The sequence below is a fragment of the Nylanderia fulva genome, unplaced genomic scaffold (genome assembly GCF_048542155.1).
Source record: "Nylanderia fulva isolate GAGA-0341 unplaced genomic scaffold, ASM4854215v1 Scaffold862, whole genome shotgun sequence".
Lineage (NCBI taxonomy): Eukaryota > Metazoa > Arthropoda > Insecta > Hymenoptera > Formicidae > Nylanderia > Nylanderia fulva.
The window spans coordinates 12,760-29,366 of record NW_028190985.1 but is presented as its reverse complement, the minus strand read 5'-3'; the positions used below and the strand labels follow the sequence as shown (position 1 = coordinate 29,366).

General features: G+C 30.3%; 2 protein-coding genes across 2 annotated transcripts; one reads left to right on the top strand and one right to left on the bottom strand.

Annotated features, from left to right (window-relative positions):
- The first annotated feature begins 4,400 nt into the window (after positions 1 to 4,400).
- On the top strand, positions 4,401 to 7,304 carry LOC114934405 (acireductone dioxygenase 1). Its single transcript, XM_029307084.2, has 4 exons — positions 4,401 to 4,426; positions 4,886 to 5,036; positions 6,632 to 6,811; positions 7,117 to 7,304. The coding sequence occupies exons 1-4, from the start codon at positions 4,401 to 4,403 to the stop codon at positions 7,234 to 7,236; spliced, it is 477 nt and encodes a 158-aa protein (XP_029162917.2). The 3' UTR covers positions 7,237 to 7,304.
- LOC114934406 (ribonucleoside-diphosphate reductase subunit M2 B-like) lies at positions 5,779 to 13,267 on the bottom strand. The gene is given in 8 exon segments (XM_085489522.1): positions 5,779 to 7,666; positions 7,768 to 10,018; positions 10,234 to 10,452; positions 10,531 to 10,759; positions 11,013 to 11,254; positions 11,349 to 11,534; positions 11,630 to 11,692; positions 12,921 to 13,267. Coding segments are annotated over 7 exon segments (1,170 nt in total). The 5' UTR covers positions 12,984 to 13,267; the 3' UTR covers positions 5,779 to 7,666; positions 7,768 to 9,850.
- Positions 13,268 to 16,607: the final 3,340 nt, after the last annotated feature.

Sequence of the window (16,607 nt, the reverse complement as noted above, 5' to 3'; positions counted from 1 at the left end):
ACATATCTAAGAAGTAAGAATATGCAATTTTTATTTGACTCGTGAATTATTGTATAAATGTGTCGAATAGAGGTTATGCGTTATAACTACCAAATCTGTGGCGATTGATTCGTTTGTTAGAGAACAAATAGCCAATTCAACCGAATTCTTATAAATAATATGTTATTAGCAACTTACAAAAATCCTTCAGCACCTTTATATGTCCAAATATAGCCTTGTACTTTAACAGTCCTCGAAAACACTTCCGACAGAAGACAAAAAAAATATACTCTCTTCACTTGTTACACACACACGTTACACGTCTGCCGTTCCTAGCCCTCTATACTGCGCAAAGAGAGAACGTCCCCTCGGTCTACGCATAGGCGAGGCGGCAAAATGGGGAGAGCGTGGCGCGTATTATTCAATGCTGTATACGTAAATATATACATGCTTGGGTAAGCTTGAATCCGGATTATTTCAGCTTAAAAAAGTGAAATAATTGAAATAATTAAAATTATAGGAATAATTAAACTAATTTCTTATTTGAAATAAATTAATATAATTATAACAATAATTTGATGTTTCGGAGGCTTATTGGTGCTATTTGTTGCTACAGCATTGACAAGCTATATATATATATATAGGCACTTAATATATTCACAACTCACAACACGGCACTCGCGGCGCGACATAATTATATCATACGCAATGATTATATATATATATATATATATCCACCGATAAAAAAACGTTAATAGTAAAAATTAACAGATGTTGCATTACTGTTATGTTATTCCGCTACACTCTATTAATATTATCAGAATATAACTAAAGTTATAATAACATTGATACAAGCATATTACGTAACAATTACACAATTTTGTTACATAACTGTAGTACCAAAATGATATATAACAGTTATATTACCTGAAGATAACAAATGTTACATTACATGTAACTCGCATGTTATATTGCCGTTATAAAACGTGTTTACTGGGCATCCTCCAAAATAGAAAAGGAACTAAACGATATTCTTAAGAAATGGCAAAAAAAAGGGTACATTTCTAATAAAGAATATTACTCACTACGTTCCAGCGACTCCCTTCTTCCAAAATGTTATGGTCTCCCAAAAATACACAAGGAGAATACTCCATTTAGAGTAATTGTGTCATCGATTAATACTACGCTTTACTCGATAGCCACATTTTTACATAAAATCATTTCAAATAGTATTCCTACGGGAAAAAGTAATGTAAATAATAGTTTTGAACTTTACAGCAAGCTAGCGGGTAAGAAAATTGGTGCGGAAGATATTCTAATATCATTAGACGTGGTTTCACTATTCACTAACATTCCGATAGATCTTGCAATAGAAAGTGTGAGCAATAGATGGAATTATATCAATACACATACATTAATTCCAAAAAATGAATTCATTTCCATGGTTAAATTTATATTGTCGTCAACATACTTCACATTCAATGACATTGTATACAAGCAAGTTTATGGCACACCTATGGGTTCCCCGTTATCGCCAATAATTGCTAATATTGTTATGCAAGATCTTGAAGAATCAATAATTAATGAATTGGACATTGGTATTGGAATATATTATAGATATGTAGACGACATTATTATGGTGGCACCAAAGAATAAAATTGATAGTGTACTGAATAAGTTTAATAGTTAGAATCAACGACTACAATTTACGATTGAATACGAAATTAATAGAAGCATAAATTTTCTAGATTTAAACATTAAAATAATAGATAACGTCATACACTTAGATTGGTTTCAAAAAAAGACATGTTCAGGTAGAGTACTATCTTTTTTATCGAGTCACCCTATGTGCCATAAAATAGGAGTAATTTATAATCTTATTAATAGGGCATTGTTATTATCTCATCCCATATATCATAAGAAAAATTTAGAACTGTGTATTAAAATATTATTGGACAACGGTTACCCTATTCATTTAATCTTTAAAGAAATAAATAAGAGAATAAGAGTTTTAAACAATGGACAGTTTAACAACAATAGAAAAAAAGAAATTGCAGAAGATAATAGCAAGAAAAAATTTTTCGTCATTCCATACATTAATAACATTTCTGAGACAATAGCATCGACAATAAAAAAATCAGATTTCAGAGTAGGATACCGTTGTCTAAATAATCTTAACAAATTAATTAAAGTCCACAAGGACAAAAACGTGCATAACAATAATAATAATGTTGTCTACAAAATTAATTGTAAGGATTGTGAAGCTTCGTATGTTGGGCAAACCAAAAGAAAATTACGCACTAGACTAAAAGAGCATATGAATAATATTAAATTTGATTCCTCCAAGCATTCTGTGGTCTCTGAACATATTATAGATAAAAAACATGCTTTTGATTGGGATAACGTTAAAATACTTGATATTGAATCTAATTATTATAAAAGACTTATCTCGGAAATGATACACATCAAGGAACAAAAGCATGGTATAAATAATAACACAGACACCGAATTGCTTAACAACGCGTATTTCGACATTCTAGAAGAAATATCGAATTTTTAGACTTATGTAAATGTTTATTTTGTGAGATCTGACACCTATTTATTCGACTTTTTAAAAGACTAGACAACAGTCAAGTACTAACAATAAGGCCAACAACAATTAGAAGCATCGTCATCTCAAGTTATTCGGAACAATTTGTAAGCATAAAGGTTCAATATTTTAGTATTTAGTTTAATTTGTAATTTTTAATCTTTTTTTACATACACATTAGTGGAATCCTATTTTACAATTGAATAAATTCTCTAAATTCAGTTAACAAATATCAAATAATTTGGAGAGGATGGACATAATCATTGCCAGATCGAGGGACTTTCGTCAAATAACGATAAGTGGTTCGTTTGGAGCAATGTATAAGTGTCACTCCGAGTTTTTATTAATAATTCTAAAATATTTTATGAATAACCGGACGAATCACTCTGCTTCTAATTGGGTTCTTACTTTGTTGAACTATTTTAATGGTTTCAATTCATTGTAAATATATTTTGCGTTTTAACTATGACTTAACTATATAACTTATATTGACTATGTATTGCGGATTTTTTATTAGAATTTTATGTATTTATTTATTATTGTTATTTATTATCACTATTTTTTTTTTTTTGCGCACTGAAGAGGAGCAAGTAGAGCTCGAAACGTTTGTGTAATTATTATTTCAAATTAAGAATTTTCTTCTAAATAATAAAATAATATCGTATTGCTCGTTACACATGGCCTTAATTTAATAATTTATCATTGTATATAATATATACATATATATATATATATATATATATATATTATATACAGGGTGAGCCATAAATTTATATAATAAATTATATAATATATATATATATACTAGCTTTTCGGACCGCGCTTCGCGCGGTCCTCATATAGCCTATATTAAATCCGTTTTAACACAAAAAATTAATTCTTTTTTTGTATTACCGCGAACTACTTCCACATTTGTTGTCCGACTTTCACGAAATTTATATCAAAATAAATGTTTAAATTTTTTTGGATGACTACTATGTTATCTATTTCTTTCTCCCAGATATTTTATTTTACACCGCGTTTTGCATATTTTTTAAATATTTATTATATATTTTTATTTTTATTTATTTATTTTTTTTATTTTATTTATATTTATTTTTATGCACATGGGTGCGTGGATACGTGGGTGGGTGCGTGGGTGGATAAATAAAGTAATAAAAATTTGTTAAAATCATATAGTAGCCATCCCGGACAAAATTTGAGTACAAATTTCGAAAAAGTCTGTGAATAAATGTTTGAATACGTGGGTGGATGCATGGGTGGGATAAAACTTAAAAGAAACACAGCAGCTTTCTCAGAAAAATTTGCAACATTTTTGTACCAATTTCGTGAAAATTGGTCCATAAATGCGCATGCGTGTGGGTGAATGCGTGGGTGGAGGTGTAACACTTGAAAAAACCACATCGTCGCCATCTCCAAAAAATTTGCAACATTTTGGTACCAATTTTTACAAAAATCCGTTCATAAATATGCGATTGCGTGGGTGGATGCGTGGGTGGGAGTGTAAACTTAAAAAACCCACACAGCAGCTTTCTCAGAAAAATTTGCAACATTTTTGTACCAATTTCGTGTAAATTGGTCCATAAATGCGCATGCGCGTGGGTGGGTGCGTGGGTGGAGGTGTAACACTTGAAAAAACCGCATCGTCGCCATCTCCAATAAATTTGCAACAATTTGGTACCGATTTTAAAAAAATTGGTTCATAAGTATGCGATTGCGCGGGTGGGTGCGTGGGTGGAGGCGTAAACTTAAAAAACCCACACAGCAGTTTCCTCAGAAAAATTTGCAACATTTTGGTACTAATTTTGTGAAAATTGGTCCATAAATGCGCATGCATGTGGGTAAATGCGTGGGTGGGTGAGTGGGTGGAAGTGTAACACTTAAAAAAACCGCATCGTCGCTATCTCCAAAAATTTTGCAACATTTTGATACTATGTGTTCAGAAATATTGCAAAAAAAATTTTTTTTGCAAAAACATACCCTCCTCTGAGGAAAAAAAATAAAAATTAAAAAATTAAAAAAAAACCCACAGCAGCCACCCCCGAAAAATTTGCAACATTTTGGTACCAATTTCGAGACAATCGGTCCACAAATGCGGAAGTAGTTCGGGTACAGACAGACAGACAGACGGACGGTGCTTATATATATAGATATTATATAATTTATTATATGAATTTTTTTATGTATAATTATGTACATATAATAAAACTTAATATTTTAAATTATATATGTATATATGTAATATATTAAATCTAATATATACATATATATATATATATATATATATATGTATATATATGTAATTTTTTAATTTAGTATAGTGCAGCTTTCGAAATATTTTTTGCAGATAAATTACCTTAATTACAGTACAGATACTACTTTGAAGGAATTACGCGAGAAACGTGGTTACACGTATGAGGATGAAATAACATGCTCCAAAGAGTGTTTACCAAATTATGAAGAAAAGGTATAAGAAAAATGTATTGCATTTCTAATTCTAGATTCGATTGCTATTAAAGTAGCAGATTTATCGATTATAAGTAATTTAATTATGTAATAAAATTCAAACTTTAGATTTTGATAAAATAGCCATTGTGAAAATTAATATAAAAATATGTAAATTTTTTTGTATTTTGTCATTTCTCACAATCATACATCTTTGCTTAATAATCAGATCAATAGGAGCTTAATTCTTGGAATTTGAATAAGTAGCTTGTTTCAGTTTAGTTTATTGCTTAATTATATTTTGCTAATAAATTTGATAAAATTTTTTAACAAAAATATTGAAAAGATATGTATTCAAATTTTTTACTACTCCTCTAAATAAGTATTTATCTATTTATTTATTTTCCGTAGGGTGGTTAAAGGGGTATTGAAATTAAATCTCAAAATATGAGATTATTTCATATTTAAAATCTTGGCCGTGTCCAAGTTAAAATTTGGTGCCTTGTGCACCGGTATTTAATTCTAACAAAAAATTATTTAGTTTCGTTAGAACAACGCATTGTCATCCGCGATTTGGCTCTTGTTGCCCGTCTTATACGTTAAATTTATCTATTTGTTCATTAAACACTTGATGTAAATGTTCAATTTTTTCATAAACTTATAATATGAAGATGTCATAGTTATGAAAAATATATTTGTTACCTGTTTCTGTATATTTAAATATAAATGACAACTAATGCTGATAGGCTTTTTTTATACACGAGTAAATAAACGATGTAGCAATAATTAAATTATTTTATTTGTAATTATACCATGAGACGTTTCGAACATTACTTATGTCTTATCAATCAGTAAATTATAAAATCATATAACACATCAATATACGAGTACAATTTGTCCGCGCTTATTACATTTTACGCATAGTAATCCAAAATTTAAAATTGCCGTCATCTTATACTCCACTATCATACTTCGTTATAAAGAAACTATATAAATTTAGTATATGACTTGATGTTGTATTATTTGTGGTCAATCTGCGTGATTTTATCATATTTTTAATAAATTGAAAGCATATGAAGTATATATGATCACTTATATTATGAGATCAAGCACCGCTCGTATCGCAGTTTACATGTCTACACTATTTTACATGTTATCCGTATTATGTATGGATTTATACTGTGGGTGAACGCTCAAACAATAGACCTTTTTATAAACAATATTCGAAGGTGACTATTTTTATACACTGTTTATCGCTTCTATAAGAGAGAAATAACATTCGTCTAATAAGTCGGTGTCCTCCATATAATTTAATCCATTCTCTTGCTGTTTGATGGATATCATTTCAGATATTAACCTTTTAAAATAATTATTTTCATGATCGAGAATATCTGTTTCTTCCCATTTTATTGTGTGATTGCACTCCATGATATGTTGGGATATGACAGATAAATCAGATAGTTGTTTTATATTTCTTTTATGCTCATTAATCCTAGTTTTTAACTGTCCTAAACTAACTTATCCTAGTTTTAAACTGTATATTTAATATTATAGTTTTCTAAAATTTTTGTAATTATATTAATACTCTTCATCTAACAATAAGTATTTCATCTTCAGTTGAAAAATTTCTTCACTGAGCATCTTCATACCGATGAAGAGATACGTTTAATTCTGGATGGATCAGGTTACTTCGATGTACGAGATAAGGATGATCATTGGATTCGAATTGAAGTCATGGCCGGCGATCTAATAATTATACCTAGTGGGATTTATCACCGATTCACTTTGGATACTAATGTAAGCATCCTAGCATAATTGTTTTCTTTTTATTACATATTTTTGTTCTTCTCTTTTCAATCTTTTTCTGAGAGATACAGAAGAGAGTAAATAATTTTTAAATAAATATTTAACTTTATTAAAAGTTATTAATGTTATATTGAGAAATTTAATATCAAAGATAATTAATTGAGATAAAGATAAGTTATGTGAATTTTTTTATAAGAAAAAGTTTTGTCCTTAAAAAGATTGTCTCTCTCCCTCTCAATTTATTATAAATTCTAAAAATATATTTTTCTATAAAATTTCTAAATAAATTCTTTCAGAATTACATAAAAGCGAAAAGATACTTTGTGGGAGAGCCAGTTTGGTTGCCATACAATAGACCAGCTGATCACATGGAATGTCGCAAAAAATACCTCAAACAGTTGCAGAAAGGATTTTAAGTCTTCCCTTTAAGAACTCTGTATTAATGTTATATACACTTCCATAAAAATATATTTCTTATATCTAATATGTATATTTTTCGTTATATATATAAAATATTAAATATATGTTTTTACTATACAACAAACATGAATAATCTCTAAATATAAGTAACTATATGTAAAATATCCAAATTTTGCAAAATATTATTACATACAAATAAAAAAAAATTTAATTTTTGCGCATTTATTCTTCTAAAAAAAACTTCAGTTTTGCTCTGATATGTTAAAATTCTTTAATAGTAGATATCTTGTATCGCCAGTGATGAATAAAATTAAAAATAAATGTGAGACGACCCAACTGGCTTAAATTAATTCTTATTATTATTAGTTTGATGCCATGTACAAGAAAAGACAACGTTTCGACCTTAGGTTTAGGTCCTTATCAAGTCTAAAATTAACATTAAAAACTACAATAGATGTACATACAAGAATTTTGATTTTTAAGAAAGTAAAGCGCAAACCAAGATTATAATAACAATTTAAACGTACCTTACAAATTCTTAAGTGCAATATATAATTAATTTTGTTCCATTTTACATATTTCAATATAAATACCATCCGTTTAAATACAAAGTTAACACGATTAATAACTTAGTCGACCACGCTATTTTGTTATCAGATAAACGATTTCATAATGAGAACTTACAGATGGTTAAAAAAATCTTGTTGAATAATTGTTTCCCTAGGACGGTCATCGAGCGATATATGTATAAAAGAACATGTTTTTTAGAAAATTCTCATAACGTAGTTGACAAATATAATGTATTTGATATTTCGTCTTGTATTTTAATGCCGTATGTTAAGAACCTAAGTGAGACTATTGAGAGATCTATTAAGAAAACAGGCTTAAGTGTTATTTATACGATTCCAAAAAAACTTGATACGTTTATTAAACCCCGAAAAGACAAATTACCTAAAGCCGATATGACCGAGATAGTTTATAAAGTTGACTGCAATGACTGTGACGCCACATACATCGGACAAACTAAAAGACACCTTAATACTCGGATTAAAGAACATATGAATAATATAAAAATGCATGTCAGCAATCAAAATGTTATAAGCAAACATAGAAATGATTTTTCGCATGACTTTAAATGGACAAACTTAAATATTTTACATCGAGAAACAAACACTAGGAAAAGAGAGATTGCTGAAATGTTTTTTATAAAAAAATTTAATAACACGATCAACCTACAGAAAGACACAGAGAATTTGAATCCGATCTATGATAGAATAATCAAAGCTGTTTAACTTAGTTCGTCTTTACCATCCATACCGAACGTTTACGTGACACAATATTTATATTGAAATATGTAAAATGGAACAAAATTAATTATATATTGCACTTAAGAATTTGTAAGGTACGTTTAAATTGTTATTATAATCTTGGTTTGCGCTTTACTTTCTTAAAAATCAAAATTCTTGTATGTACATCTATTGTAGTTTTTAATGTTAATTTTAGACTTGATAAGGACCTAAACCTAAGGTCGAAACGTTGTCTTTTCTTGTACATGGCATCAAACTAATAATAATAAGAATTAATTTAAGCCAGTTGGGTCGTCTCACATTTATTTTTAATTAAAATTCTTTCTTTACTTAAAATCTTTTTTCAATCATAAAAGTTTGAAGGTGCAAAAATTTTTAATTTTTTATAATCACATTTATATTTCCATATTATTAGTGTCTGACATATTCACACAAAGATTAATTCATATAATATATAAATAATGTTATACCAGCTTCAATTCTAAAGTAAGAAAGATCTTAATTTATACAATTATTCAAAATTATATACACAGTTTTTGACACATCCAATCGTTATATGTAGCACTTTGGAACAAAATATGATGAAAATGATTTTGTATTTTAACGAGAAATAAAGAATATGTCTATTATTTATAATCAATTTGTTCCATTATGAAATAAATCATTATCAAAAAATAAACAGAAATTTTTGAAAAGTGCCACAGGTATGGCAGTAGTGTACTGTAATATAAAATTAACTTAATATAGAACATAAAATTTCTTTTAATTCATCAATAAGTCTAAATATCACTGTGAAAAGCTTGTCAAACAATAACGACACTAATGAAAAGTATTATTATAATTGTAAAGTTGCAACTTTTTAAAAGGATTAACATAATAGCTTTTACCTTCCTGAAAACTTTTTCTTTAATTAGTTACAATAGAAAAAGAGAAAATATTAAATGTGTATGAAACTACGTAAATATAAGTTAAATTTATTTGAAGCATGTAAAAAAAGAGCACTTAGACAATTATTATAATTGTAATAGAAAATGCACTTTTAATACTTTTCTTTAATGCCATTAGGTTATGCATATACATCTTAAAATATGTTATAAATTCTTCTTTCCTGTCACAAAAATATTTGTCAATTTTAAGGCTATTGTTAGTACAAAGTTATTTCAAAATTATAGATATTTAAGTTATTTTAAAATTATAGATAATAATTAATATACAAGCATTTTTTCTCCATCTAGGAAGAGATATACATACATTTATACGATATTTCTATACATTTATATATTTAAAAAACCTTTTACGTGTGTTAAAAGTTTGCACTAAACACTACGCCCGATGTGTTGTTCTTCTTCTGAGAACTTTCCTCTACGACTCCGAATTTTTTATATTCACCCACCTTCTTTTCGAAGAAATTGGTTTTGCCTTCCAATGAGATAAAGTTCATAAATGAAAATGGATTCTCCGAGTGATAAACCTTAAATTTCACATTATAATATTAAAATATATAAATTAGATAAATACAAACAAAAGTAAAATTGAAATTTTATAATAAAAAAAAAAAAGAGAGAGAAAGAAATAATACCTTTTATATAAAACATCAATCATTATTTTATATAAAACATCAATCATTACAGAATATAAAGAAATAAACAAATTAAAATAGTAGTTATCAGATTTTTGTATACTTACTTTTTCAAATCCTAACGCAACAAACAATCTGTCTGCAACGAATTCAATGTAATTACACATGAGTGTACAATTCATTCCTATCAATTGTACCGGTAACGCTTGTGTCAAGAATTCCTTTTCAATTTCTACAGCATCCATGATAATCGATTTTACGCGTTCAAATGATGTCTTCTGTACAATGTGTTTAAACATTAAGCACGCAAAATCGCAATGTCATCCCTAAACAATGAACAATGATTAAGTGAACAATATGTTATATAAATACTTATATATATATGATTTCAATTAATTACTAACTTCGTCTCGTGAAATAAGTTCGTTGCTGAAGGTGAGACCTGGCATGACTCCTCGTTTCTTCAGCCAGAAGATTGCAGCAAAACTGCCACTAAAGAAGATACCTTCGACCGCCGCAAACGCGACTACGCGTTCAGGAAATGTGGCACTCTCATGATTAATCCAGTTTAATGCCCAGGTGGCCTTCTTTCTGACGCAAGAAAGCGTCTCAATTGCATTAAACAAGAAATCTCTGCAAATAAAATTATGGCATTAATGCATTTAACGTAATTAAAATCGTTAATTTTTTAAATAATAGATGTAAATAAATATAACGTATATAATAATTTCAATATATAATTATATAAGTAATATTAATTATAAAATATGCAATCTTCTTACATAATTGAAATAAAAATGTCAAAAAACATTATATCAAGATAAATATACACATTTATGTGCATATGTTAAAATGACTACAGAATATTGTCAACTATAATACTTGCTTTTCTCCTTGATCGGAAATATAAGTTTCGATAAGCAAAGAATACATCTCAGAGTGAATATTCTCTATGGCTATCTGGAAGCCATAGAAACAACGTGCTTCCGCAATTTTCACCTCTTGACTGAATCTCTCAATCAAATTCTCATTAACAATTCCATCAGAAGCAGCAAAAAACGCCAAGATATGAGAAATAAAATATCTTTCGTTAGAATTAAGCTTCTCCTCCCAGTCTTTTTTGTCCAACTGTAAAAAATTAAAGTAAATTATAAAAACTTTTTAAAGCAAAATTCATTAAACTTTATTTGTATTTCTTTGAAAAAATTTATTAAGTTCTTACCTTGTGAAGAGGTACTTCTTCTATGGTCCAAAAGGATGCCACAGCCTTTTTATACATGTCCCAAATATCAGGATATTGAATGGGGAAAATTACAAAGCGATTTGGACCTTCCTGAAGTAGTGGTTCCAATTCTGGATTAAACTCTTCCTTCAGTTCTATCTTTCGCACTGCTTTTGTTTTGGAAAGCTATAAAAATTTATAAGTATTTTAATTCATGGAATTTCAATAAAAAATAAAATATAATAAGAATATATTGAATTTAGTAGTAAAATTATATTTACTCCATTTTTCAATCCATGGTCCTCAGATATAGTTGGTGATATGCATGATTTCTTTGGTGATGTCTGCAAAAAAAGATCGCAATTAATCTTAAATTTAATAAAATAATATAATCTAAATAAATTCTCTCTATAACAAAAAGATTATTGATAATGAAGTAATAATTTCCATAATAATAACTATTTCTTAAATCATTTATTATATTATTCATGTAATTACTAATAACTCAATGAAATCTTTGCATAATTCAAACACCGTATTAAATATTTTTTGAAGAAAATAGTATGTGGGGTTACTATTTTGTGAAATTAATTATACAAATTGATTTGTCAATGCAAATGTGACATTTCAATGATAAAATAATCAACAAAATCATAAAAAATTTTATTATTGAGAAATAATATATTAAATCCTGAATTTAGATATGCTTATTGTATTTTAGACTAAATAACATTCAGAATTTTATATTTTATATTGTGTACTTATATGGAATAATAAATTGTTAGAACATATTAATAAAAGGGAAATTGCTTATATTTTCATGGAATGATCCTGAATTCAAGAGTAATGCAAAAAAAATGGTAATGACCGACTATCATCCTCAATATGCATGTGCAGATATCATTGCCATGGGATGATTTGTTTGACTTCAAATTTATCAAAATCAAATCATCAAACAAACTCCCATGGCATGACGATATCAGCACATGTGTATTGTGGATGATAGTCAGTCATCACCTTTCTGTCTTGCAGAGGCGTTATGACAGTCTTAGGCGCCCCTACGCTGGAATTTGATCGCGCGCCCCAATGACAAAGGCTCTATTATTTTTGACTATCAAAATTTTGCACCCTCTTTAAACTTTGCGCCTTATGCTGGAACGTATATTGCGTACCCCCTTGTAACACCTCTGCTCGCATAGCTCTTGAATTCATCTCTCAATGCTCAATTCTCCTTCCAGAAATACATGGTCTAAGAGTAAACCATAGTATATTTATCTGTTGTAGTATATTTATCTGTTATAATTTCAAAATTAAATGCCAATCAGAGATTCTATATATCAAAAATATTAACCTAAAACAGTACTATATGTTGAGAAGATTCTGTAAATTGTTCATTAATACATGTTCAATATTGTGTTGTCAAAAAACTTGACAGAAGCTTGACAATATAAGAAGAGGTGTGGTAGAAAAGAAAAAAAACGTGATTTTGTAGAAAAAGAAAAGAGGACGGGATATGAAAAAGCAGTGGTACTCTTGAAATAATATATAAAGAATACACAATTATACACTCACGTGTAATGACACGTCCTCAAGATGCTTGCGAACATTCTCTTTAGTGGATTCGTGCAATGCCATCGTTTTAGTTTTCGGCAGTCGAGTTTCCAGTGACCGGTTTCAACGAAAGCAGGAAGCAATTTACGCGGCAAAATTATCTTGGGACTTGGGGTGTTTCACCCGACCTCTTCCCGCCAGTGTTTCGCGCCCAAACGTCATCCGCCAATCAGCTGATTGCGTCTTGCCGCCAAATCTCGGCATCTTTTTAGGTCTGTTCTTTTCAGCTGAACTGGCTACATTAGTTCAGAGATTGTCCTTTTTGCTCGACATTGAAAGGAAAAGAATAACCTCTAAACTAATGTAGCCAGTTCAGCCAAAGAATATAAACGAATATAGAAGCACGGTTCTCGATACCCCGCGGGTCGCACGAGCTGAGGTACTTTGCTTTGTTATAGTTTACATCACGTATACTGTACTGAAATGCTATAGATAGTACAGTATACGTAACGTAAACTATAGCAAAGTACCTCAGCTCGTGCGACCCGCGGGGTATCGAGAACCGTGCTTCTATATTCGTTTATATTCTTTGGCTGAACTGGCTACATTAGTTTAGAGGTTATTCTTTTCCTTTCAATGTCGAGCAAAAAGGACAATCTCTGAACTAATGTAGCCAGTTCAGCTGAAAAGAACAGACCTAAAAAGATGCCGAGATTTGGCGGCAAGACGCAATCAGCTGATTGGCGGATGACGTTTGGGCGCGAAACACTGGCGGGAAGAGGTCGGGTGAAACACCCCAAGTCCCAAGATAATTTTTACTGAAATGCTATAGATAGTACAGTATACGTAACGTAAACTATAGCAAAGTACCTCAGCTCGTGCGACCCGCGGGGTACCGAAAACCGTGCTTCTGTACTCGTCTATATTCTTTTTGGTTCAGCTGAAAAGAACAGACCTTTTCTTTCCCCTTCACCGTTCAGGTGCGTTTGAAAATCTTAGGCCGGATCTACAACAGATGTAGTAAGCCCTAAGCTTTAAGAAATTCACCAATCACAGTCAAGAATAAGGGGAATAATCGACTGTGATTGATCAATTTCTTAAGGCTTAGAGCTTACTACACTTATTGTAGACCAGGGGGTCGATTGTGTAACTTTTTCTAAAGTGAAAACGTGAAAAGTGAAAAATTTCCACCAATCACGCATTGATTTTAAAATAAAATCGATGTGTGATTGGAAGAAATTTTTCACTTTTCACATTTTTACTTTAGAAAAAATTACACAATCGACCCCCTGGCCTTAAGGTATCATTTCATGTGCAGCATACTGCCGCCACAGATTAATAGACAGATCGCCAAAGGCCTCTAAAGAGGAGACCGTCATTTTTGCCCCTTACCGACACACTTTGCCCCTGGTTCGAGTCCAGGCTAATAAAATCATTTAATTTCACCAAAAAAATTTGCCTCTAGTGCGAGTTCAGACTAAAATCCTTTGATTATACGTGTAAAATAAAAAGATTTTAGCCTGAACTCGCACCAAAGGCAAAGTTTTTTGGTAAAATCAAAGAATTTTATTAGTCTGGACTCGAACCAGGGGCAAAGTGTGTCGGTAAGGGGCAAAAATGACGGTCTCCTCTTTAGACAAGCCTTTGGCGATCTGTCTATTAATCTGTGCTGCCGCAGCAGTTTGTTGCTATTGATAAAATTCAATTGAACGAACAGCAAAAGCAGCAAAGCAAAAGAACACGCAACTAGTTGATTCTAATTATTATTATTCTTAATTAGTTATTCTTATATTAGTTAAATAATAAATTTTAAGAATAAAATAGATTATTGTGAGAATATAAAAGTAAAAATTGTAATTTTAATCTCGAAATAATAAGAGAACAAAGAATTATATGCTCTAATAAATTTTGATCACGTGACTGATTTGCTGCTGCAGCATGTTGCGTAAAGGCACTTTTATGCGGGGTCTACAATGGCAGCAGGAGTATAAAGTACAAGAATAAAGCGAGGAGCACACACTTTTGCATAGGCGCGCATAAGCGTAAACCAAAGTCTGTAGATGAACGACGGGAGGGGAAGTAAGGTCGTCGCATTCATTGTTTCGGCATTGGGCCCCAAAATGGCGCCGCCAATCCAGCCACCGGACAGCTGTTCAACTATAGTTTTTTTTTTACTAACCACTTCGTACGACACACACCGACATACAACACACAACTTCGTTGTCTCAAAATGGCGGCTCATGCGACGACCTTACTTCCCTCCCGTCGTTCATCTACGGACCTTGGGCGTAAACATAAAGCGGGGAGCACACTTTTGCATAGGCGCACAAGCGTAAGCATAATAATCTTGATTGGTCTATAAACGTATGCATAAAAAATTCAACCAATCGAATTTCTTATGCATATGCTTATGCCACAGATTAATAGACAGATCGCCAAAGGCCTGCCTAAAGAAGAGACCGCCATCTTCATGCGATAGACTTTGCCCCTTACCGACACACTTTGCCCCTGGTTCGAGTCCGTGCTAAATTTCGTAGACTTGAACCAAAAGACTTTGCCCCTGGTTCGAGTCCGTGCTAAATTTTGTAGACTCGACCAAAAGACTTTGCCCCTGGTGCAAGTCCAGGCTAAATTCGTTTGACATTACCAACAGACTTTGCTCCTGGTGCGAATCCAGGCTAATTGATCATGAGACCAATTTGAGAGATTTGGCCCCCGTTGTGTGTGTGTGTGTGTGTGAGAGAGAGAGAGAGAGAGAGAGAGAGAGAAAGAGAAAGAGAATATTTTACATATGCATATATATATATATAAAATTTATTAAATATAAAAAATATATTTTTTACACATAAAATGTTTTTTTATTGAAATAATCACAATTTTAAATGTGATATAACACAGTGTTCAAAAATTTTTAATTAAATTTTATTAAAGAAAATTACTTAAAATTTTTTACATTAAGAATTTAAAGGCTCCTTATTCTCTTGTAGAAATTTATCACTATGCCAATTAATCACTTATTTCGAGTATTTAGAATACTATAATATACAGTAATTTAAGTATTCGAAATAAAAGTGATTAATTACTCGAAATAAAATTGATAAATTGGCGTTACCAGTAATAAATTTCTATAAGGGTTGAAATAAAGTATGAGATAAATAGGCTATATGTGAGCCGTATGCGAAATGTGAGATGTAAGACGCATATTGAAATTTAATTTTTCGATATAACTTTCAAAAATGTACACGAGGTACAAAAAATTAGCTTGGACATTTGTAAGACTTAAAATTGGGATTAATTCTCAATTCTATTAATTAAATTTCGATATAACACACCTTACATCCGCGCACGGCTCACATATAGCCCATTTATTAGTGCAATTTTTAAGTTCCTTATTTTTCAAAGTTCACCTTTTTACGTTATCAAATATTTTTGGTACGTTTTCAAGAATTTTATATTTTTACTTACCGCAGTTTCTTATCCAAATGTAAAATCTTTTATCGCAGTCTATAAAAAATTGAAACAATTTACAATTTTATGATATAATATTATTATTATTACAATTTCTATATATATGCACATCTGTCAAATATCGTGATTTATTTTACATTATTATTATCTATTTTAATAAAAAAAAAAAAAACACTTGCAACAATCAAAAATAAACCGCCTGCCGCGAACGGAAAATGCCAAGAAAGCACGCAATTTCCG

Bases quoted from the DNA above. Each gene is read 5' to 3' on its own strand.
- LOC114934405 (XM_029307084.2), top strand. From the start codon at position 4,401: ATGCATGTGGGTAAATGCGTGGGTGG. The intron at 5,037-6,631 runs GTATAAGAAAAA...TTTCATCTTCAG, and splicing joins TACCAAATTATGAAGAAAAG to TTGAAAAATTTCTTCACTGA. The intron at 6,812-7,116 runs GTAAGCATCCTA...AAATTCTTTCAG, and splicing joins GATTCACTTTGGATACTAAT to AATTACATAAAAGCGAAAAG.